We start from the raw sequence: 25,792 nt of genomic DNA, 5'->3' as shown, positions 1-25,792 counted from the left end.
CTCCTTCTTAAATATAACAGACTGTTGTTTTGTTAAGCCCCGGGGATTGACTCACTGAGATGTCTGGTACCTCTGCATTTTGTCTGTTAGGTTGTTCTAGACCTTCACCGCCCCTCTCCCAGAATTCTGCAGCTACAGTGTCCTCAGGTGCGGCACGGTAGCGTAATTGTTGTATAGCGCTGGCGATCCCCAGTCGGGGGTTCGATTCCTGCCACTGTCCGTAAGGAATTTGTTTGTTCTCCCTGCGACTGTGTGGATTTCCACCAGGTGCTCCAGGTTCTTCCAGCAGCCCAAATCATGTACGATCGGGGTTAGTGAGTTGTAGGCATGCTACGTCAGCACCGGGAGCCTGGTGACACTTGTGGGCTGCCCCCACCACAATCCTTGGCCTGTGTTTTTGATGCAAAACGGCACATTTCACTGTATGCCTCAACGTACATGTGACAAATAAAGCTAATCTCTTTTCTTCCCTGTAATGAATACAAATAAGGAGACACCCCCATTGTCTTCTGGCCCCATTTACAGAGGGCCCTCCCATGCCAGAAAACGACAACTGAGGAATGATTCCGGGGGGTTGCCAGGCACTGAGTTGCGATGAGCGTGGTGGGGATGGTGGGGGGAGGGGTTGGGCAAGCATTGAACATCATCAGCCACAGCAGGGGTCAGATCAAGTAGAGTTTAGTGTCATATGCACAAGTATAGTGAGATACAATGAAAAAACTTGCAGGAGCATCACCAGCACTTGGGTATGGACAAGAGGAAGCATGAAGTCTACAGAAGGACTTAGACACATTAGGAGAATGAGCAAAGAATTGGCAGATGGAAAACACTATCGGGAAGTTTATGTTCACATATCTTGGTAGAGACCCAGCTGGTGGCGTAGTGGCATCAGTGTCAGACTTCGGGACAAAAGGTCCTGAGTTCAAATCCAGCCGGCTCCCCTGCATGCTTTGCTTTCCATCCGTGCTGGGTTATGAGCTGGTGATCTCTTTGGAAACTCACCCGGCAGAAAGCAATGGCAAACCATTGCTGTAACTTGCCTCGTACGCGGTTCCCCACTACGTCAGAGAGGCGTGGAGGGAAATCGTCCACTAACTCGAGAAACTCTGGATGCGATGTTCCTTTCCTACCTTGGTAGAATAAATAAAAGCATAGATATAGTTTCTAAAATGGAAAAAAAATGTAAGGTGCAAAGGGACTTGGGAGTCCTTGTGCAGGATTCCCTAAAGGTTAATTTTCCGGCTGAGTCTGTGGTGAGGAAGACAAATGCAATATTAGCATTCATTTTGAGAGGACTAGAATGTGTAATGCTGAGGCTTTATAAGGCACTGGGTGAGGCCTCACTTGGAGTATCGTAAGCGGTTTTGGGCCTCCAATCTAAGAAGGGATATGCTAACATTGGAGACGGTTCAGAGGAAGTCACGAAAATGGTTCTGGGATTGAAAGGCTCGTCATATAAGGACTGAGCCTCATCTAAGCCTCAACTCACAGGAATTCAGAAGAATGAGAGGAAATCTTATTGAAACCTATCGAATGTTGAAAAGCAAACAACAGGAATTCTGCAGATGCTGGAAATTCAAGCAACACACATAAAAGTTGCTGGTGAACGCAGCAGGCCAGGCAGCATCTCTAGGAAGAGGTTCTAAACTTCTTCGGTGTAGGCATCACCGGAAGAGGCTTCGCAGTAGTGAATTTAAATGCAAACAACAGGAATTCTGCAGATGCTGGAAATTCAAGCAACGCACATAAAAGTTGCTGGTGAATGTTGAAAGGCCTCGACAGAGTGGATGTGGGGGGAGGGGATGTTTCCTATAGTGGGGGAGTCTAGGACCAGAGGGCACACCTCAGAATAGAGGGATGTCCATTTAGAACAGAGGCGAAGAGGAATTCCTTTAGCCAGAGAGTAGTGAATTTGTTGTCACAGGTAGCTGAGGAGGCCAAGTCTTTGGGCACATTTAAGGCTGAGGTTGACAGGTTCTTGATTGCTCAGGGCATGAAGGGATACGGGGAGAAGGCAGGAGACTGGGGCTGAGAGGGAAACAGATCAGCCAGGATGAAGTGGTGGAGCAGACTCGATGGGTCAAATGGCCTAATTTTGCTCCAGTATATGGACTTATTTACATAAATATTGTGCAAGACAGAGAAGAGAGAGGGGAGGAAAAGTCTTTATAAAAACAAGACCTCAGTGCAAAAAACAAAGAGACAATCAGAGACAAGTCCATGGTGGTACAGGAAGTGGTCCATCATGTTCCTTTGCTGAGGTAGGGTTAAGGTTGTGCAGGTCTGATAATTGAGCTAAGTATCTGTTCTTGAACCTGCCGGTGTTCCTGAGTCAGGTACTTCACAGGAGCAGTGAAAGACTGGCATGACCCAAATGGTGGGCGTCCCTGATGATAGACGCCCCCATCTCGAGGCACTTGCCTCTGTGGAACGCCGATGGTTGACGAGTGGTGTGGAATTCACCAGAGGCCCTCGCTGGATGTGCTGCTTCGCAAACACCAAGGAGCAGCGTGCGCCGTGGCCACAGACCACAGACCGCGGGAAGGATGCGGACACGTACATGTTGTGTCTGAACTGTGTGAAAGGAAGCCCCCGCAGATGACAGTCTCTCTCCAGCACGCCGGCTCTCGAGGCAGTGTGAGAGTGACGAGAACTCCAGTGCCCGGCATGAGCTCAGCTGCCAGTAAGTTATTGACTGAAATTGAGTCTGGGCAAGAATGAAGCTGATTCAGAGCGGCTTCACCAAGCCACAGTGCTTCCAGTAGGTCTTGCCTTCTCTCACTGAGAGTCACAGAGAGATACTTGGGGAAGGGAGGTTTTAATGACGAGTCATTATGCTGTAATACCTGCATCCACCCACTGCAGGAGGAGTGGAGAAGTCTGCACTGTGAACAGAGGGAGCCTGTAACAGCCTGTAATAAAACATCAGCTGACAGGGCTTATAGTAAGTGTTACAGTGACTTAAGGTAAATCAAATTAATGTAATGATTGACATGTGAGGACCTCCCTCCCTTGGCCAGGGTCAACCGTGGGTGTTGCGTCCTCTCTGTGTAGGGGACACGCAAGCCAGGGCAGTACGATATGGAGGGCAAGCTGTTGCCCGTGCAGCAGGCTCTCCCTCCCAACGCATCCGATGAATCCAAATGATCAGCGGAGACCCATACAGTTCGGCACCAGGAGTTGCCAGTCAGCGTAGGACTGCCTCAGGGTCTCCAGATCCAGGGTTTTTCCTCAGGGTTTGCTCCCAAAGCCTTCCCCATGAATGGGTATGGCCGCAAGACAGCTGAGGTTTGAGATCAGAGTTGTCCTTCTCCTGGATGAGCTGCCCACCGCGGCTGACGAGCCCCGTCTGCCCGCGGCGACTGGTTTTAAGGCGCCAGTAACCCACCGCTGCCCCTTGTCCTGTCAGTAGAAACGGCACTGCCAGGCTTAGTAACTAAGCCAAACATGAAGGCCAGGAGCTGGACTTGGTTGTCAGAGGCTCTTTCAGACGCACACCATTGGGAGCAGTTAATAGGTGGTGGGAGCTTATCCCCACAACCCCACCTCCCCTGGCTATTGCAGTCATGGACATGGTCATACATACATATGTATAATAATCATGACAATTATCTTTTTGCAGCAGCAGCAGCACTGTATATGACAAAAATGTGAACATGCATAAATTAACATAAATTATAATTAATGAGCAAAATATAAGTTCTGAGGTGGTGTTACGGAGCATGGGGATAGGTTGAGCAAGCTAGGCTTTTCCCTTTGGGGAGAAGGAGGATGAGAGGTGGCATACAAGATGATAAGAGGCATAGATAGAGTGGGCAACCAGAAACTTTTTCCCAGGATGGACATGGCTAATACCAGTTTGCATAACTTTGAAGTGTTTGGAGGCAAGTATAGGAGGAGATGGTTCTTTTACTCAGAGAGTAGTGAGTGTATGATAGAGGCAGATACATTTGGAGCATTTAAGAAACTCTTAGATAGGCACATGGATGAACAAAAAAAGGAGGGCTATGTAGGAGGGAGGTATTAGATTGATTTTACAAGGGTCAGCACAACATCGTGGGCCAAAGGGCCTGTACTGTACTGTAATGCTCTATAGTGGTTAGGTTATTCATACGCATATCAGGGTTGGTGCCAATTCGGCTGTTACCGTGTGAACAGAATTTAACAGGGGCATGGGCCTCCTGGTCAGCGAATGAACCTCTCTAACTCCAACACCAAGGTGGGCACCGTCTGCCTCTGGTACACAGGACAGAACGTAGTTCCAGGGCACATTTACATCACTTGTGTTGTGTTTTCTTTAATCCTCAGTCATTTACGGGATGTAAGCATTGCTGACTAGGCCCCCATTTGTTCCCCATCTCTTGCTGACCTTGAACTGAATGGCTCGTGAGGCTACTTCAGGGAGGACCTCACCGGTGGAGCTGGAGTCACATTGCAGGCTGACCAGGTTATGGTGGCAGAGTTCCTTCCCTGGAGATTTAGTGACCCAGATGAAATTCTTGCAATGATGTACAGAGGGGGTGTAGAGGAGATTTACAAATATTGATGAGGGATTGTATAAGAGTAAAGTTGTTTTCATTGGAACAGAAGGCAGAGGGACTCATAAATAGTGTATAAAATTCTGAGAGATCCAGATAGATTATTTAAGGGGTACCTGAGGGGAAATTTCTTCACTTTGAAGGTGACATGAGCGTGGAATGAATTGCCAGCAGAAGTGGTGGATACAGGTCGATTTCGGCATTTAAGAGATCTTTGAATAGGTACATTGGTGGGAGGAGGATGGAGGGCTATGGCCCAGGTGTAGGTCAATGGGTCTAGGCAGAGTAACAGTTTGGCATGGACTAGATGGGCCAAAGGGCCTGTTTCAGTGCTCTGGCGCACTCTGACCCCGGTGAGGTGTGTAGGCCTCTAAACATTCCCTGTCCTAGTACCTTTGAAATGTTGTTAATTGCCCTACTTCAACCACTTCCTCTGGCAGCTCCTTACACATACTGACCGCTCTCTTGGTTGAGAAGTTGCCCCTCAGGTTCCTATTAGATCTCTCCCCTCTCACCGTGTGTTCTTGTTCCTGATTCCCCAACCCAGGGGAAAAGTGTGCACACGCATTCACCCCATCTCTTTCCCTTTTCTCTCGAGGGTAAGAGGGAAGGGAGGAAGTAATATAGCCAATCCTTAAAATGTGTCCAGGGTAACCAGCATGTTACTGAACCCTCATGTCACTTCAGTGTGCTTGCTTCATATTCTGCCCCTTCCGATTGGAATTCTGCAATCGAGCAGGTAGCCCTGCTTCTAACTAGCACCAATATGGTCCGCACAAAGTGTTTTGTGGTCTCCAAAGAAACTTGGAGTCGCAGGTTGTCTAAGGTTGAGTTATAAAGGGTACAGAGGAAAGGAAAGGGTACAGAGGAGATTTACCAGAATGCTGCCTGGTTTAGAGAGTATGCATTATGATCAGAGATTAAGGGAGCTAGGGCTTTACTCTTTGGAGAGAAGGAGGGTGAGAGGAGACATGATAGAGGTGTATAAGATAATAAGAGGAATAGATAGAGTGGATAGCCAGCGCCTCTTCCCCAGGGCACCACTGCTCAATACAAGAGGACATAGCTTTAAGGTAAGGGGTGGGAAGTTCAAGGGGGATATTAGAGGAAGGTTTTTTACTCAGAGATTGTTTGGTGCGTGGAATGCACTGCCTGAGTCAGTGGTGGAGGTAGATTAACTAGTGAAAATTAAGAGACTACTGGACAGGTATATGGAGGAATTTAAGGTGGGGGGGGTTATATGGGAGGCAGGGTTTGAGGGTTGGCACAGCAGTTTGGGCCGAAGGGCCTGTACTGTGCTGCATTGTTCTATGATCTATAATTTTCTTCAGTTTCAATCCAGTTCAACCATTGCTGCTACAAGTCTGCGTCCTCCTCATGTGTCTGATTGAGGACAGTTGGCACCGTGTGTCGAGAGCAGCAATGCGTGGCCAAGCTGCTGACTGCCCGTTGCCCACACCCTGTCATTTCACGGGTGATGGATCCTTTTTGGAAATCCCTCAAAGATCAATTTATTTCATCACTGCAAGTGAACCAGGATCTCCGTGCCAGCATAAGGCTATATTGATATTACATAATCACAGAAGTGTTGGGAGCGGCATGGTAGTGTTCCTAGCCTTGCCTATTTACGTGTCTTTCTAAATACTTAAAGAAAGTGATTACATCTGTCTCCTCACCTCATCTGGTAACAAGTTCCAGATAGTTTGGGTATGACAGCACCAGCGACATGGGTTCAATTCCTACGCTGTTCATAAGGAGTTTGTAGGTTCTCCTGGTGACTACGTGAGTTTCTTCCTACATCCCAAGGACCTACAGTTCAGTAGGTTAATTGGTGTAATCGGGCAGTGCGGGCTTCGGCCCGTTACCATGTCGTATCTCCAATAAAAACATATTCAGGCAAGGTAGGAGACCATTTGGCCCATCAAGTCCATGCCAAACTACAAAAAAAAACCTTTAAGCTACTTCCCATGTTCAATCACTCTACCACTGTTTGGTTTGCATTCAGCAGCCAGAAACTACATAATGGAATTCCTGTTTCGATTTCCATCATGACCCTCCTTGCTGTTTCAAGTTGAGTTCATTGTCAAGTGCACAAGCATGCAGAGGTACAAAACAATGAAAAACCTACTTGCAGCAGCATCAGGAACAGGAAGATACAGACAGCACGCCAGTTATACTTGAATTATGCCGTACGGTGGAAGAAAAGACTGTGCAAAACTAAGACGAGTGTAGAAGACAAAATTTGACATCAAGTCCATGGTGGTGCAAGAGGTGGTCTGTGGTGTTCCACTGCGAGCTAGCATTAGGGTTCTGCGGGTAGGTTCAAGAAACTGATGGTTGTATAAAATTTAAAGATAAGAGTTGAGCTTTATTTGTCTATTTTGAAGCATACTGTGAGACGCATCGTTTGCATTGCATCATATCAAATCAGCGAAGATGTGCTGAGGGAAGCCCAGAAGTGTCGCTATACTTCCAGTGCCAACATAGCATGCTGCAACTTACTGATCCTAATCTATACGCCTTTGGACTGTGGGAGGAAACTGGAGCACCCTGAGGAAACACACGCGGTCACAGGGAGAACACACAAACCCAAAGGTTCGAAGGTCCAGTTTAATGTCAGAGAAATGTATACAATACACATCCTGAAATGTTTTTACTTCACGAACATCCACAAAAGCAGAGGATTGCCCCAAAGAATGAATGACAGTTAAACGTAAGAACCCTGAAGTCCACCCCCAGCTCCCCTCCCTCCCACACGTAATTGGCAGGAAGCAACGATCCCCTCTCCTCCCACCAGCAAAAAAAAAGCATCAGCACCCACCACTGAGCACTCAAGCGTGAGCAAAGCAATAACAAAGACACAGACTTGCAGTTACCCCAAAGACTTCGCATTTCACCCAGTATTCGACATACCACAGGCTCCCTCTCCCTAATAAGGGAGAAGGAGGTGTCTCCGTTTTTCCCAGCGAGCGGGGAGACATAACAAACAACTTGCTGGTTTACGATGTTAAAGTCCGTTACGTGGCTTTTTCCGAGCTCTGTTCCCAAAGATCCCAGGTCTTTGGGCACACAACAGAAGATTTTCCGACTCCCCCGATGACACTCGGGTCTCCTGCCATGACACCGACCCTCGATCCGCCCATCTCCAGAGTCCGTCTTTGATCTTAAGTTTCCAAATCTGAGCTGGATTCTCAGGCCGAACCCATGGTGTGCCAAACAATAGCCAGCCTTGAAACCCCGAGAACATGTCCCATTTCCACAAAGAACCAAAGTCAGCATCTAACTCCAGGTCAAGGTCTTCAAAAGAACCCTGAAAGGGAAAAATAAAGATATTAAAAATGGAAGTAAAGATGTTTCCGAAGATGCAAACAAAGGAGTCTCCATTTAGCGCCATCTTAACTTGGCTCCACCTCCCAAAAACTGGGTGGGAATCAAACACCAGTCGGTAATTGTTTACCCCTTTGACCATGTATGATTACGTTTCTGATGTGATTCTGTATCAGGTCATAGAGTCATAGAACACTACAGCACAGAAACAGGCCCTTCGGCCCATCTAGTCCCTGCCAGTCTATTAACCAATCTAGTCTCATCGACCCACACCTGGACCCTTGCCCTCCATATCCTTCCCATCCAAATACTCATCTAAGCTTCCCCTCAATGTTGAAATTTAAACCTGTATCCATCACTTCCACTGGCAGCTCATTCCACACTCTCACCAACATCTGAGTGAAGAAATTCCCTATCAGGTTCCCCTTCCATCTAGATCTCTCAGAATTTTATGCCCTTCTGTTGAGCCTCTTAGCCCTCTGTTCCCTTAAACATTTCACCTTTCACCCTTAACCCATGACTTCTGGTTCTAGTCTCATCCAACCTCAGTGGAAAAAGCCCTGCTCGCATTTACCTCATCTACCCCTCGCATAATTTTGTATAACTCTGTCAAATCTCCTCTCATTCTCCGGCGCTAATGACGTCCTGCGGGGTACTTGGCGATGTTAAAGGAGTTACGTAAGTGGATTTGTTGGTTGCACCAACTCTGCAGCTGTAACTTGAACGCTCAGCAGACGCTGGCTGAATTTCAACACCTTTGTCCCTCTGCTGTCTTCACAAGCACTCAGGAGTAACAATTCACCTCCAGCCAACACGCTTATGAATCGAGCACAGAGATTTTCATAGGCAGAGGCAGAACATTATTTGTTCCTTTGTTCGAAGGGGAAGTCAGTGGATGATTAACAGTCTGTCCCGGTTTATGTGACAAAAATGCATTATTGCTCTCGCATCTCTTGGCTTGTGTCTGGTCCCAGTGCAGGAGAGGTTGTGATGCAGCGATAAAAGTTTCTGAGGTGTGCTGCAGTGACACAGTGACTGAGAGAAACAGCACAGACACTGACCCTTCGGCCCATTGAGTCTAAACTGACCAACATTAACCCTGCATTAATCCCAATTTATCCCCCCACATTCCCATCAACAACACCCGCCCCTGATTCTACCATTCATTAACACACAATAGGTGGCCAATTAACCTACCAATGTATGAGTGCTGTGCAGAATTCTTAGGTATATATATAAATTGTAGTTTGTAAATCTGGCAGGAGCAAAGGTTGTTGGGAATGGTGAGGGTGAACGCTGCGGGAGGGGTTTGGGACAGGTGGCAGAGAAGGAGGGCGTGGGCGTGGTGGAGGCCTGGGTGCAGACACATCCAGCCCTGAGACACCAGGCAGGATCATTTGATTCCAAACTATTCGTTTAATGATCATCACAAAATATCTCACTAGTGCTTCCTACTCCCCCCCCCCCTTCCCCTTTTCCCAACCGTGATTCCCCTCTCCCTGCCCCCTTCCCACTCCCAGTCCACAATAGAGACCCGTATCAGAATCAGGTTTATCATCACTCACATACATGTCATGAAATTTGTATTGTTTTGCAGCAGCAGTACAGTGAAATACATAAAATTACTGCAGTACTGTGCAAAAATCTTGGGCAACCTAGCTATATATACCATACACACACACACACACACACACACACACACACACACACACACACACACACACATACACATACACACAGACACACACACACGCACACACACACACACATACATACACACAGACACACACACACACACACACACACACACACACATATATATATTCACCATATATTCTATATATATGTACTAGTACTGCACTTTGTTAGGATATGGGAGGAAATGGGTTCACCCAAAGGAAACCCATATGTTGGACAATACAACATACATATAGTAGATCACAACAGCACCGAAACGGGCACTGTAGTCCAAGGTGAGCATAGTGGCAGGCTGACTTAATCCTGCTGCCTGCACATAGGGTTATAGACCACTAAAGCACAGAAACGGGCCCTTCAGCCCACCTAGTCCATCCCAAACCATTACAGTATTCTGCCTAGTTCTATCAGCCTGCACCCGGACCATAGCCCTCCATGCCCCTCCCATCCATGAAACTATCCAAATTTCTCTTAAGTGGTGAAATCGAACCTGCGTTCACCGCTTCTGCTGGCAGCTCATTCCACGCTCTCACCTGCCCGCTGAGTGGTGAAGTTCCCCTTAAACATTTCACCTTCCAGCCTTAACTCATGACCTCTGGTTCTAGACTCACCCAACTTCAGTGGAAAAAGGCTTGCATGCATTTACGCTATCTATACCCCTCATAACTTTGTATACTTCTATGAAATCTCCCCTCATTCTCCTACACTCCAAGGAATAAAGTCCTAACCTATTCAACCTTCCCCTATAACTCAGGTCTTCGAGTCCCAGTGAATATAATCCATATCCGACTATTCCCTGCATATTCATGTGCCTAGCTAAAAGCCTTTAGAATGCCATTATCGTACCTGCTTCCACCACCACCCCGGCACCAATCACTCTCTATAAAAGAAAAGCTTTGCCCTGCACAACCCCTTTTAGCTTTGCACCTCTCACCTTAAAACCATCCCGCTAGCGTTCAGCATTTCTCCTTGGGGAATAAAAGATCTTGCTGTCTACCCTATCTATGCCGCACATAATTGTATAACTTTCTATCAGGTCTCCCCTCAGCCAGCTCCGCTCCAGAGCAAAGCAACCCTATTTTATCCAGCCTCTCCTTATGGCTCAAACCCTCTAGTCCATTCTGCATCCTGGTGAACCTCTTCTGAATTCTCCATAGCTTCCACAACCTTCCTGTAATGGGGCAACCAGAACTACACACAGTACTCCAAATCACAGACAAGAGAAGATCTGCAGGTGCTTGGAAATCCAAGTAACACGCGCAAAATGCTGGAGGAACTCAACGGGCCAGGCAGATCCTGACTCCTCATCTTTTTTTCTCCTGTCCTGCTGAAGGGTCTCGGTCCAACATGTTGGCCATACTCTTTTCCACAGATACTGCCTAGGGCCTGTTGAGGTCCTCCAGCATTTGGTGTAGCCTAATCAAGTTCAGAATCTGAATCTGAATCTGAATCGAGTTTATTATCACTGGCATATGTCATGAAATTTGTTGTTTTGCAGCAGCAGTACAGTGCAATACCTAAATAAAATTACTATAAGTTATAACAAGAAATATAAATAATTAGTGCAAGAAGAGAGCAAAAAGTGAGGTAGTGTTCACGGGTTCATGAGGTAGTGTTTTTGTACATTCACCAGGAAAACATGGAAACTCCACACAGACAGCCCCCGAGGTCAGGATTGAACCTGAGTTATTGGCATGAGAGGCAGATGTGCCCCTGCTATTTCTGCGTCTTTGCTGCATTTGATGGCTGCCACCCACGGACAAATCTGAAATGAAAATGGCCCCCAATCTGAATGGTGAGGGTCCATTCCCAGCCGTCCAGATTCAGATGGGCTTCTTGCCCCTCACCCACACAGAGCCCCTTAAGAAATTAGAATTATTAAACCACTGCTGTGACCAGAGACTCACCAGTGGTGCCTGGGTAACACTGAAGGAAGTTCAGATACGTGACCAGGGGCGTTCCACTCAGGGTGAAGTAGTGAACCCTGTGTCACCAGTTCGACTCCACAGAGAGGCCATGGTGGCTGCAGACCCAGATGGCTGTCGGCCAGGGATTACAGTGTTCTCACAGTCAAGGTAAATTTATTACCAAAGCACGTATTATCTTGAGATTCATTTTCTTGCAGGCATTTACAGGAAAATAAAGAAATACAAAAGAATTTATGAAAAACTATACGAAGAGGTTGATAAGCAACTGATGTGCAAAAGGAGACAGATTGTGTAAATAAGTTAACTGCACTGACAGCGTGAGCTGTAGAGTCTTTGAAAATGAGCCAGCAGGTTGCAGAATCAGGTCATTGTTGAGGTGAGTGAAATTATCCATGTTGGTTCAGGAGCCTGATGGTTGCAGGGTAATAACTGTTCCTGAACGTGGTGGTGTGGGACCTAAGGCTCCTGTAGCTCTTGTCCAATGGTGGTAGCGAGAAGAGGACATGGCCTGGGTGCTGGGGGTCCCTGATGATGGATGCCGCTTTCTTATGGCAGCGCTCCATGTAAATGTACTCAATGGAGAGGAGGGCTTTTCCTGTAATGGACTGGGCTGCATCCACCATTTACTGTAGACTTTCCTGTTCCTGGGCATTAGTCTTTCCATTCCAGGCCGTGAGGCAATCAGTCAGGGCACTCTCCACTCAATCTTTAGAAGTTTGTCCAAGTTTTAGGTGACATGCAAGATCAGACCAAACTTCTAACAATGTAGAGGTGCTGCCGTGCCTTCTTTGTAATGACCGGTCCCAGAACAGATCTTCTGAGACGGTAACGCCCAGGGATTTAAAGATATTGATTCGCTCCACCTCCAAGCCCCTAATGAGGTGAGTGGACTGGCTGAAAGCAGACAGGGACAGCACTGGGCTCCACAACTGTTTACTTCCTCTGTCTCGCCGAGTAAGTTTCTCTAAAATCAATAAAGCTGGCAGAATAAAGGTTAATTAACCCTTCACAGGTAAAGAATTGCGTCAGAGTAGGAAATCTGGTAAATGGCTCAGCCTTCAGCAAGCTGGGAACAGAATATGACTCATAAAAGCTTTTTGCTGTTCTCTGGGGCACGATTCAGAATGTGAAACCTTCCCCCATGTTGTTGAATTATGACCGGCAGCTGTCCCTTGCTGTTCGTGTGGACAGTGGTTTTGGTTTGAGGGGAATGAGGAAGGTGTTCGATAGTGTGGCTTCCTGCAATGATTTGAACTCCACTCAGGTATTCCTGGGGAGGTGGAAGTTCTCCCAAGGTCCTAGTCAACATCCCCCTCACCCACACATGAGGAAATCTGCAGATGCTGGAATTTCAAGCATCACACATCAAAATTGCTGGTGAACGCAGCAGGCCAGGCAGCATCTCTAGGAAGAGGTACAGTTGACGTTTCGGGCCGAGACCCTTCGTCAGGACTAACTGAAAGAAGAGGTAGTAAGAGATTTGAAAGTGGGAGGGGGAGGGGGAGATCCAAAATGATAGGAGAAGACAGGAGGGGGAGGGATGGAGCCAAGAGCTGGACAGTTGATTGGCAAAAGGGATATGAGAGGATCACGGGACAGGAGGCCTAGGGAGAAAGAAAGGGGGAGGGGGGAAGCCCAGAGGATGGGCAAGGAGTATAGTGAGAGGGACAGAGGGAGAAAAAGAGAGAAAAAAAATACAATAATAAATAAATAACAGATGGGGTGTGAAGGGGAGGGGGGCATTAACGGAAGTTAGAGAAGTCAATATTCATGCCATCAGGTTGGAGGCTACCCAGACGGAATATAAGGTGTTGTTCCTTCAATCTGAGTGTGGCTTCATCTTTACATTAGAGGAGGCTGTGGATAGACATATCAGAATGGGAATGGGACGTGGAATTAAAATGTGTGGTCACTGGGAGATCCTGTTTTCTCTGGCGGACAGAGCATAGGTGTTCAGCTAAATGGTCTCCCAGCCTCGCCATTATATTCATCAGTAAATCTGTCCCAGAAGGCTGAAGTACAGTACTCTGCAAAAGTCTTAGGCACATATACAGTATGTAGCTAGGGTGCCTAAGACTTTTCCACAGTACTGTAGTAATTTCATGTATCACAGTGTACTGCTGTCACAAAAACAAAAGAAATTTCATGAAATATGTGAGTGATGATAAACCTGATTCTGATATGGGTCTCCATTGTGGACTGAGTGCGGGAAGAGGGCAGGAAGAGCGGAATCGTGGTTGGGAAAAGTGGAAGGGAGAGGAGAGGGAGTGGAAGTGGGAATCACCGGAGAGACATTCTGTAATGATGAATAAACCGATTATTTGGAATCGAATGACCTTGCCCAGTGTTTCAGGGCTGGGTGTGTCTGCACCCGTGCCACAACCCCAGCACCCCTTCTCTGCCACCTGTACCACACCCCTCCCTTGGCACTCCACCCTCGCCACTCCCAACATCCCTTGTTCCCGCCAGATCTACAAACTCACCCTAGCTATGTATACTGTATATGCCTAAGACTTTTGCACAGTACCGTACATGATTAGCACGTGTTGCAATTGAAGGTGTGTGGCACACTGTCCTTCCTCAGTCAGGCATTGAGTATAGGAGTGAGGATGTTATGTTGCAGCTCCACAAGATGTTGGTGAGACCACACCTGGAGTATTATGTACAGTTTTGGTCACCCTTTTAAAGGAAGGACATTATTAAGCTGGAAAGAGTGCAAAGAAGATTTATGAGGTGTATGAAATCATGAGGGCCATCGATAGGGTGAATGAACACAATCTTTTTACCAGGGGCAATCTAGAGGACATTGGTTGAAAGTGAGAGGTGAAAGATTTAAAAGGGGCCTGAGGGGCAACTTGTCCACGCAGAGGGTGGTGTAAGCTGCCAGAGGAAGCAGGAGAGGAGGGTACAATAGCAATATTTAAAAGACAACTGTACTGGTACATGGATAGGTGAGACATAGAGAGATATGGGCCAAATACAGGCAAATGGGACTGGCTTAGATTGGCATCTTAGTTGGCATGTCGTAATTATGCATATTTTATTCCACGTCTGTTCTTTACTTTTTGCCAGTTCTCTGCCCATGCTAATATGTTGCCTCCAAAACCGAGGCACCTTGCTGAAGTACATCTCTACTGATCCCTCTTTATCCATTCTGGTCAAAAGCTCGCAAATTAGTCCAATGTCTGTTTCTTCCCCCAGGCAGTCAACCATTTCTGCACACTATCTCTAAATAAAATAAATAAATATATGTCTTAGGCACATAAATATAGCTAAGGTTGCTAAGGCTTTTGCAAATACTGTATTTTATGTCTTCCCAGTTACCAAATAACACTTAATACTCCTGAGCTAATACAAAGCTAAGTACTCTTATTTCTCCTTCACAACCACCTTCCTGTTTTAACCAATTTACAGTACTGTGCAGAAGTCTTAGGCAGCCTAGCTAAATATATGTGCCAAAGACTTTTGCAGTGCTGTAATTTAATAAGTAGTATTGAGAATGAGTTGTAGGCTTATGTCCGTTCCCCTCATGAAGACTAGTCCATGGACCCCCGGTTTCTTCCTCCTGTAGTCAGTAATTAGCTCCTTGGTTGAGTGGGAGGTTGTTGTCGTGGTACCACTCAACCAGGTTTTCATCCTTCCTGCTAATGCCGATTCGTCACCACCTTTGGTTCGGCCAGCAACGGTGGGGTCGTCAGCGAACTTAGTTGGGGCATTGGAGCTGAGCTTAGTTTTACAGTCATAAGTGTAAAGCGAGAGGAGCATTAATATTACCTTATTTAATGTTAGTTACAGTTTTCCAGTGATATTGGATCTAAAGTACCATAGTTATCTCCACCTCTTCAAGCAAAATGACTTGTAATACATCAAAATAACACAGAGGACCATAAGGAAGGTTTCATTAGCAGGACCAAGATTAATGACTTTTGTACCTCATAAAAATGATCAGTGTTATTGATTACAAAACTATTTTGAAACGATTCTTTAATTTCCTGTGGCGTTGATCATGAAGTGACACGAGAAAGCAGCGGCTTCCGTTGAACTGGGATCGGAGGGTGTAAGCTATGTGGACCAGAATGTGCAGATATAATTCATCTGCCTTTTTAAACTCCTATTCTATGTTTAAAAGTTATTAAGAATCACCATAGAAACTGTCCCTTGTATTAATAGCCCCTCATTGTGTGGTGGTATACCGTTACAGTGCCCCCACTGATAGGGGTGTAATTACCCCAGTCACTACAATGCACTGTAAACACTCTAAACCACTTTTAATAATGCTGTTTACACTGTAAGTACATGGTGGTACTGAGGTATTTATGCATTTTACTCCATATCTGATCTCCTAACTTTACTTTTTGCCAGTTTTCTACCCATGCTAATATGTTGCCTCCAAAACCACGAGGCACCTTGGTGAAGTCCAAGTACATCTACTGATCCCCCTTCATCCACTCTGGTCAAAACTTAGCAAATCAGTCCAATGACTCTTTCTTCCCCCGGCTGCTGATCTCCACTTACCCCTCCCCCAGCCCCCTCTACCTATTACTTTGCTGTTAACACCTTCAGCCACTTTTTATAATCACAAGAAAATCTGCAGATGTTGGAAATCCAAAGCAACACACACTAAATGCTGGAGGAACTCAGCACATCAGGGAGCATCTATGGAAATGAATAAACAGTTGACATCTCAGGCCAAGACCCTTCTTCAGGACTGAAAAGGAAGGAGGATGACTCCAGAATAAAAAGAGTGGGGGAGGGGAAGGAGGCTAGCTAGAACGTGATAGGTGAAGCCAAGTGGATGGGGAAAGTAAAGGTCTGGAGAAGAAGGAATCTGATAGGAGAGGAGAGTGAACCATAAGAGAAAGGGAAGGTGGAGAGGCACCAGAGGGAAGTGATAGGCGGGTGAGAAGAAGTGAAAGGTCTGAGTGGGGGATAGAAGAAGAGGTGAGGGAGGTAAATGTATCTTCAGTGGTAGGATCCCTTTGGAGATATCGAACGTTGCGGAGAATGATGTGTTGGATGCGGAGGCTCATGGGATGGTAGGTAAGGACAAGAGGAACTCTATCACTGTTAAGGCGGTGGGAAGATGGGGTGAGTGCAAATATTTAAGAAATGGTTGAGATGTGGCTGAGAGCAGCTTCAATAGTGAAGAAAGGGAAACACTGTTCTTTGAAGAAGGAAGACTGAATCCTGGGAATAGATGTGGCGGAGGCAAAGGAACTGAGAAAAGGGAATAGCATTTTTACAAGAGATAGGGTGGGAATCGGTAATTTATAAAAGATGTCAGTTGACAGTTTGCTTCCAGAGACGGAGACAGAAAGATCGAGAAAGTGGTGGGGCCAGGGGAGGTGTCAGAAATGAAGCAAGTGAATTTAAGGGCAGGGTGGAAGTTGGAGGCAAGTTAGAGGCAACACATCACATTAAATTCCTAATCCACGTAAATGTACATGGAGAATAAAGTTGGTCCTTGATCTTTGATAACTTTGTCCTGGGAGGTTATCCCCAGCCCTGTTCGGGTTTATGTTGGCATAGTGATTTATAATGGGGAGAAGAATTTGGGTAGTTTTAGTGGAATATGGCACAATTTCTGAAACTTGAACCACTCTTATATCATCACATCTCTTTTATTGTGAGAGAGTAGAGGAAGAGTCTGTCTGTTGAGTACAGCTGACACAACATAAATTGGGAGACTGCTTCGCCGAGCACCTATGGTCTGCCCACCAGAAAAGGCTGGATCTCCCGATGGCCGCCCATTTCAATTCTACTTCCCGTTCTGCCTGTTGGGTTGGAGTGTTGGAGTCGGGTAGAGTCTGTCTGTTGGTTGGAGTGTTGGACTCGGGTAGAGTCTGTGTTGGGTTGGAGTGTTGGAGTCGGGTAGAGTCTGTCTGTTGGGTTGGAGTGTTGGAGTCAGATACAGTCTGTCTGTTGGAATGGAGTTGGGTTGGAAGGTTGGAGATGAATACAGTCTGTCATTTGGGTTGGAGTGTTGTAGTCAGGAAGAGACTGTTGGGTTGGAGTGTTGGTGTCAGGTAGAGTCTGTCTGTTGGGTCGGAGCGTTGGAGTCGGGTACAGTCTGTCTATTGGGATGGAATTGGGTGTGAGTGTTGGAGTTGTGTTGGAGTATTGCAGTTGAGTGGAGTCTGTCTGTTGGGTTGGAGTGTTGGAGTCAGGAAGAGTGTTGGGATGGATTTGGGTTGGGGTGTTGGAGTCAGGTAGAGTCTGTCCGTTGGGATGGATTGTTGGAGTCGGGTAGAGTCTGTCTGTTGGGTTGGAGTGTTGGAGTCGGGTAGAGTCTGTCTGTTGGGTTGGAGTGTTGGAGTCGGGTAGAGTCTGTCTGTTGGGTTGGAGTGTTGGAGTCGGGTAGAGTCTGTCTGTTGGGTTGGAGTGTTGGAGTCGGGTAGAGTCTGTCTGTTGGGTTGGAGTGTTGGAGTTGGGTAGAGTCTGTCTGTTGGGTTGGAGTGTTGGAGTCGGGTAGAGTCTGTCTGTTGGGTTGGAGTGTTGGAGTTGAGTAGAGTCTGTCTGTTGGGTTGGAGTGTTGGAGTGGGGTAGAGTCTGTCTTTTGGGATGGATTTGGGTTGGGGTGTTGGAGTTGAGTAGAGTCTGTCTGTTGGATTGGATTGGGGAGAAGAATGGGATGAGGGTCTGAAGTGCACACTCCACCTTCACATGGATAGCCAGCAACCTCCCTACTGTTCTCCTCGGTAGATATCTGGGATCCCATGCATGGTTGAAAATTTTCCTTCTGTGAGATTAGTATTAATGTTTAGTAGAGCAAGAGGACACAAAAGTGGTAGGAATTGGTAAAGACATCGTTTTCCCATTACTGGGCTGGTGCTTGTTGTAGGCTGAACAACATTGCAGCAGACTAAAATGGATATCAGTGCTTCACAAAGCCCTATCCCTGCACAGTGTACGTGTTTCCAGCAGTTCCCTAACAAAGATGACACCTGTGGCAAGAGAGAGTTAAAGACAACTTGTCCACCCCCAGATTGCTTGCACACAAATGTCCTGGGATCATGCATAGTCACTCCTTACCACAGCAACAGCATTATGGAATGGATGGGGTACTGACATTGATTGTGACCTCAGGTGGGCTGACCTACCTTCCCTCTTCGAAGTATCATTGTTCCATTGCAGTTCGCAGCCCCTCCCTTTCCAGATCTCCTGAGAGTTTCTTGCAAGTGGCTGGTGTTCGTTATAAGGCCTGACACTGTCACTGAGCCCAACTGTCAGGGGGTTTGGTTTAGTGTGTGCAGAAAACTCTCCAACTGCACTTGAACCAAGTGGCCTGTTCAGCCACAGAGGGCTCTTAGAGAGTCCCATCACCATGGGCCTGGAGATCCCCATAAATCTGACTGTGTGAGGACACAGAATTCCCTAGCGCACAGTCAATGGCTCTGGGAACACAACCTGACTTCTGCTCTTACCTGTCTTTTACAGAGCTGACGTATGAACTGACATCAAAGTCATCAAAAAAGGGCCCGTCAGGTAAGAGACGCTCACCCCGTTAACCTCTAGTGGTCATGTTAAGTAGTAGAGGTATGTATTTGCAGCACAGAGTTAGAAACAGCAGTTGCATCTTTGATCTAGGGAATAATTAATTGGTATCCACGTCTGCTGTTATATAGGTGTCAGAACCTTTCAGTATTCAAGAAATGCAAATTAGTTTGTCTAGCCCACTTCCCTCTCCCCCTCCTTTTCTTCCTCTTTCCTCCTACCTTTCCTCCTTCACTTTCTTAGTGCTATAGAGCACTACAGCACAGGGGGTAGATGGGTGGGGAGCGGAGGGGAGATACGTTTCTACCAAAGGAGGTGCAAGGCACTCCCTCCCTCCGCTAGCCTGAAGGTCACCCTTGGGCAAGGTGTAGCACCTGCTTAGCCCCCTGATCAGGGTCATGTGAAGCCTTGGAGCAGGTAGTGGATGGTCGTAGGAGTAGCAGGTACATATCACAAGTCCTGATTATGTGACCACTGACACCAGGCAGACCATCTCTGAAGAGTATTGATAATGGCTGGGGTCAGCCATCTTGTGAAGACACTGCCCAGCAGAAGGCAATGACAAACCACTTCTGTAGAAAAATTTGTCAAGTACAATCATGGTCATAGACCATGATCGCCCACGTCATATGACACTGCACATAATGATGATGATGACAGCACAGAAACAGGCCCTTTGGTCTATCTAGTCGGTGCTGAATTGTTATTCTGCCTAGTCCCATTGACCCGCATTTGGACAGACTCCCTCTCTTTCTTCTCTCTTGGTTTTTCTCTCTATCTTGCACCTTCTCTCTCACTTCTCCTGTTCCCTCCCTCCCTCGCTCGCTCCCTCCTGTGAAATCACTGAAATGCTTGTCAGGACGTTCAGAATTTTCTACTAAAACTAACTCGCCTCTTCTTTAGACCGCCCTCCCTTCTCTTACCCCTCTCTCTCATCAGCCCCCTCCCTCTCTCCTTCTGTCATTGAGATACTGATGGTGATGTGAGCTGGACTGAGAGCGGGGCGGATTTACTGCTGCATCTGCTCTCTTCAGGTTCAGGTTGGGTGTAACTTTGCTTATTGAGGTTCTCGTCAGCGTGTGAAGTTATTCCTCACCTCTCCAGTCACCTGCCCCAAGCCCCTGGTGAAGCTGAGGAACAGCAACCTGCCCTCAGCATTCAAGACCAAGTATTTTGGAAGAGGCCTTGAACTGTAGACACATCTTAAAGACAGAGGTGGTCTAAGATTGGAACCTTCCTCAACTTCCATACCTCCTCTAACACTTCTCCTGAAAACACTTGCTTGTCGGTTTTCTTTTCTCTGTCCTATTTTGGCCTCCTCCATGGTAGACAGACATTTTCCCAACTCATTTGCTCCACAAATGTCACCTCCATTCAGCAAATGCTGTCCTTTTTTTATTTTCTTATTTACCTTATGTTTCCCATATTTGCTGAGGCTTTTCTCAATTACTGGCCCCCGCTCTCTGAAAACAAACCAAGATCCCGCTGTACTTGTAAAACACCATACTATTCCCTGCTCTCTCCAAAATCTTTATGTACCAAATTTCCCAGAATCCATCCATCCAGGTTTTCATCTTTCCCCACGGTACTGAAACAGCCCTTAATAATAACGTTATTAATAATGTCTGTAAACTATGAAAATAATTCCCTCTTTGTTCTGGATTCAATCATTTCGCTAACCCCCAAGCTACGAAATTTCCTCCCTAAATGTCTCAGTTCATTTCTTAAACACTCTCCTTAATCCTACCCTATGCGTAATGTAGTTGTTGCCCGGTTTTTTTTCATAATACTTCTGGGAAACACCCTGGCAGATTTTACTATATTGAACACCCTACATTGTTGCTGTTCATTAAAACTACTGGTTATAGAACATAGAACTTTTGGGCACAGTACAGGCTGTTCAACCCATGATGTAGTGCTGACCTTCTAACTTACTCTTAAAATCAATATAATCCTTCCCTCTTACATAGTCCTCCATTTCTGTCATTCATGTGCTTTTCAAAGAGTGTCTGTCAAAGAAAGAGTGACTCTAATGTATCTGCCTCTGCCCTGGCAGCACATTCCACAGCTGCACCGCTTTCTGTGTCAAAAAAAACTACCTCTGACGACACACGCAAAATGCTGGAGGAAATCAGCAGGTCAGGCAGCACCTATGGAAATGAATAAACAGTTGATGTTTTGGGCTGACACCCTTCTTCAGGGTCGGAAAGTAAGGGGGAAGACCCCAGAATAAAAAGGAGGGGTGAGGGGCAGGAGAGCAAGCTGGAAAATGATAGATGGGGCCGGCTGGTGGCGCGACGACATCGGCGCCAGACCCAGGACCGGATGTTCCTGGGTTTGAAACTAGTCAGGTCTGCTCCCGAGTACGCTTTCCATCCGTGCCGGGTTGAGTGTCGAGATCGCAACTCGACCTCGTAAAACAAAGGGAAAATACTGCGAAAATGTCCGTGTGAGGAGTGGCGTGCCACACAGTCTCCCTCTCTCACACTCTGCGCCTTGGAAAAAGCCATGAAAAATCCATCATCACGGACGCACACACGGACACGCAGATGCACACGTACAGACGCACACGCACAGACGCAGACGCACGCGCACAGACTCGCACGCACGCAGGCACATGCCAAAAAAAAAGGAAATTGATAGGTGAGGCCAGGTAGGCGAGGTAGGTGAGGGAGGGAGGAAGAAGTAAGAGGTGGAAAAGATAAAGGTCTGGAGAAGAAGGAATCTGATAGGAGAGGAGAGACCAGGGGAGAAAAGGAAGGACATGAGGGGAGATGATAGGCAGGTGAGGAGAACCGGTAAGAGACCAGATTCGAGAATTGATAACAGAGGAAAGGGGGAAGGGAAAATTACTGAAGTTGGAGAAATGGATGTTCATGCCATCAGGTTGGAGGCTACCCAGACAGAATATGAGGTGTTGCTCTTTCAATCTGAGAGTAGCCTCATCATGACAGAGGAGGAAGCACGGACCGACACGTCGGAACGGGAGTGAGGATAGGAATTAAAATGGTTGGCCACCGGGAAACTCTGCTTTTTACAAATGGAGCAGAACTACTCGACAAAATGGTTCCCCAATCTACGTTAGATCTTGCCAACGTAGAGGAGGCCGCATCGGGAGCACCGGATACAGTAGGTGACCTCAACCGATTTGCAGGTGAAGGACGGCCTCACCTGGCAGGTCTGTTTGGGGCCCTGAATGGAGGTGAGGAAGGAGGTGAATGGGCAGGTGTAGCACTTCAAAGTTCAAAGTAAATTATTATCAAAGTACATACATGTCACTATATATAACCCAGACATTCATTTCCTTGCGAGCATTCACAGTAAGTACAAGAAACACAATAGAATTAATGAAAGACCACATCTAAGAGGACAGACAAACAACCAATGTGCAAAAGGCAACAAACTGCAAATGCAAAAAGGAAAAAAAACAATCAATAAATAAGCTATTAGTGTCGAGAGCGTGAGATGGAGAGTCCTTGAAAGTGAGTCGATGGGTAGTGGGAACAGTTCAATGATGGGGCGAGTGAAGTTATCCTCTTTGGTTCACGAGCCTGATGGTTGAGGGGTAATGACTATTCCTGAACCTGATGGTGTAGGTCCCGAGGCTCTTGTACCCTCTTCCGGATGGCAGCAGCGAGAAGAGAGCATGGCCTGGATGGTGGGAATCCTTGATGATGGATCCTGCTTTTTGGCAGTAGCGCTCCACGTAGGTGTGCTCAATGGTGGGGAGGGTTTTAAACCGTGGTGGACTGGTATCCACCACCTTTTGTAGACTTTTCTTCTCAAGGGCAATTGGCTGCGACCAGTCAATATACACTCCATGACACACCAATAAACCCTTACCAGCTTGTACACTTCTATCAAGTCTCCTCTCATCCTCCTTCGCTCTGAAGAGAAAAGCCCTAGTTTACTAAAACTTTCCTAATAAGTCATGCTCTCTAATCCAGGCAGCATCCTAGTAAATCTTCTTCGTCCCCTCTCTAAAGCTTCCTCATCCTTCCTATAATGATGTGACCAGAAACACAATAGTCTAAGTGTGGACTATAAAGTGCAGAATATTGTTATGAAAATCTCTGAGGGGCTGTGGAATCACCTTGTGAATACAAAATGGTCTTCTGTCATCTAACTTTCACAGATCTCTTAGTTGTAGAACCCACTGAAATTCTGCAAACATAACTTTTAATACCATCTTTGTCTAAATGGTCCATTGTTTCTGGTCATGCAACATAGCCAGAGGCTCTTTGGCTCACTATCACGTACCCACCTACTGTACTCTGCAAAAAGCTTAGGCATATATGCAGTATAGCTAGGGTACCTAAGACATTTGCACTGTACTGTAGTAATTTTATATATTACACTGTACTGCTGCCACAAAACAAAACAAATTTCATGACATATATGGGAGATGATAAACCTGATTCTGATATGGGTCTCTATTGTGGACTGAGAGTGGGAAGGGGGCAGGGAGAGGGGAATCATGGTTGGGTAAAGGAGCAGGGAAGGGGAGGGAGCAGAAAACAGCAGAGAGACATTTTGTAATGATCAATAAACCAATTGTTTGAAATCAAATGTCCTTGCCTGGAGTCTCAGGGCTGGGTGTGTCTGCCCCCACACCACCCCTCCCCGTCGCCATTGGGACTGCTTCTCTGTCACATATGCTTCCTGTGGCACTCCACCCTCACCATTCCCAATGTCCCTTGCTCCCCCCAAATTTACAAACTTGCTCTCCGCTCCACATTGAGAAATACAGTTCACCCATTCACCAGAAGTTTCTGCCCTGAGCGCACCAGCACTTCCAGTCAGTGGGAGCAGTTTCTCCCCCCTGACAATATCAAAACAGCTCCCTTCTCCTATTTCTGTCAAATTTTTGGTGTTCCTTTCCGCGCCTTGTGGCACATTGGGCAACAACCTTGCTGTTTCTTTAGCATTCTTGTCACTTTTTTTAATGAGGCCAAGTTGCTACCTCAATGCTCAACCCAGCATGGATGGAAAGCATGCAAGGCACCGGCCAGATTCGAACCCAGGACTGCTCACCGTGAAGTCCAGTGCAGATGCCACTACAACACCAGCTGCCATCTGTCTAATTGACTTTACCAAATATTCCTTTACCCAGTCTACTGCATCTGGAAAAAATCCACTGCAGAGGGATGAGCTCCCTCATTATCCCAACCCAAAACTTGTTTGGACAATAGTGACTTAAAAGGGAGTGAATGTAACCAGGATTTAGCAAGTAGAGTTTAAGGACACAGGTTACTGACACTTTAATGACCAGTTCCCAAACTGTCATCGGCGTTTTAACACTGGCTTTATTCAAAGAATAATAACCACAATTAGCTATTGATGCGAATGTAGTAGTGCAGTTCTGCTAAACGACAATGGCTTAAATAAGGTCCCTTTCCTTTACACAGATGGTAATGACTCTTGATTCTAAGTCTGAAGAATCAGAATTGGGTTTCTTATGACTGACATGTTGTGAAATTTGTTACTTTGCAGCAGCGGTATAGAGCAAGACATAAAATGTGCAATTAAGCAGCTGCTCCAGTTAGCTGAAGTTTCATGGAAATTGTTAAAAAGGTAAAAAAAAAGACAAACTACCTTTTAACTGAGTAACAATTTATGTATTTCAATAAAATGCAGAATCAATTAGAACACTACCAATATTTCTACAGTACTGTACATCTAGATATTAGTTGTTAATAGTTGTTGACTGAGGAATTCAGCCAGTGTACTCTGCTGTGTTTTTCTGACCGACTGTAAATTATCTTGGCAGCCTAATTACAAGTAACGGCAGGTGCGACATAGATATCAAATACAGAATAGCAATGGCGAAAGAAGCTTTCCAAAAAATGAAGACCATATTAACAGACAGAAAGATGAGCATGTACACTAAAAACAGAATAGTACAGATCTACACTTATTCTATCCTGATTTATGGAAGTGAACGCTGGACCATTTCCCCAGCAATGGAAAAGAGACTAGAAGCAGCTGAATTATGGTTCTACAGGAGAATGTTAAAAATATCATGGACCACGCACACATCAAATGAAGAAGTTCTCAGAACAGCCCAAGCAGTTAGATCACTCATACTAACAATAAGAGAAAGACAACTCAGATTCCTAGGACACATCATGCGGAAAGATGAACTAGAAAAACTCATACTCTCTGGAAAGATCGAGGGGAGCAAACCTAGAGGAAGACCTCAGCTTATGTACATCAAAAGCATAGCCAGGTGGCTACACATCGAGGAAATGGAAGTCATCCAAAAAACGAAGGATAGATCTATATGGAAAACCATGGTCACCAAAGTCCGCATCAGTTATGGTACCTAGACAGACAGACAGTAAATGAACGAAATCAGCACAGACACCTAGTGCAGAAAATGGAGTGCCTTCATACAATGCTTTCATTGATTGCATCCTCTAAATCTTAATTTTCATTGTAACACTCAAGATGATTGTCAATACCTTCAAATGCTACGTAGTTCCTAACTTCTTGGAGTAGTGAAGTCGTTTTATTTTCACTCCCGCATGTTTCTGGCATCTCCAAGCCTGAATGCTTGAAACCGCAGTGAGAAAACAGTTCCAGATTTTCTTACTGCTTATTTCTTGCCGACTATCGGTGACAAAAATTACTGCTTTCTAAACAGAAATACATGCAACTGACTCTGTTTAAAAACTGTTCACTCTAAGTGTGGAGTAATGTCTAACAATCACACAAGTGTATGCGGCTGACTCTAGTTAGAAGCAGTTCAGCAGCAGTCTCCTGTCCTGATTAAGTGGCATAGAGTCCCAAATAAAAGAAGGGGATCCC

The 25,792-nt window shown here is 46.1% G+C and overlaps 1 protein-coding gene across 1 annotated transcript in view; it reads left to right on the top strand.

Moving 5' to 3' along the window:
• Nucleotides 1-25,792, top strand: part of ccdc92ba (coiled-coil domain containing 92Ba) — a 55,137-nt gene that overhangs the window by 7,872 nt on the left and 21,473 nt on the right. The window contains exon 2 of the mRNA XM_072243155.1: nucleotides 18,926-18,973. Coding sequence (XP_072099256.1) covers nucleotides 18,926-18,973 — 48 coding nt within the window. The remainder of the gene's footprint in view (nucleotides 1-18,925; nucleotides 18,974-25,792) is intronic.

Source organism: Mobula birostris, chromosome 25 (genome assembly GCF_030028105.1).
Source record: "Mobula birostris isolate sMobBir1 chromosome 25, sMobBir1.hap1, whole genome shotgun sequence".
NCBI classification, from domain to species: Eukaryota; Metazoa; Chordata; class Chondrichthyes; order Myliobatiformes; family Myliobatidae; genus Mobula; species Mobula birostris.
Note: the sequence above shows the minus strand (reverse complement) of the source record. Positions and strands in the feature narration are given on the sequence as shown.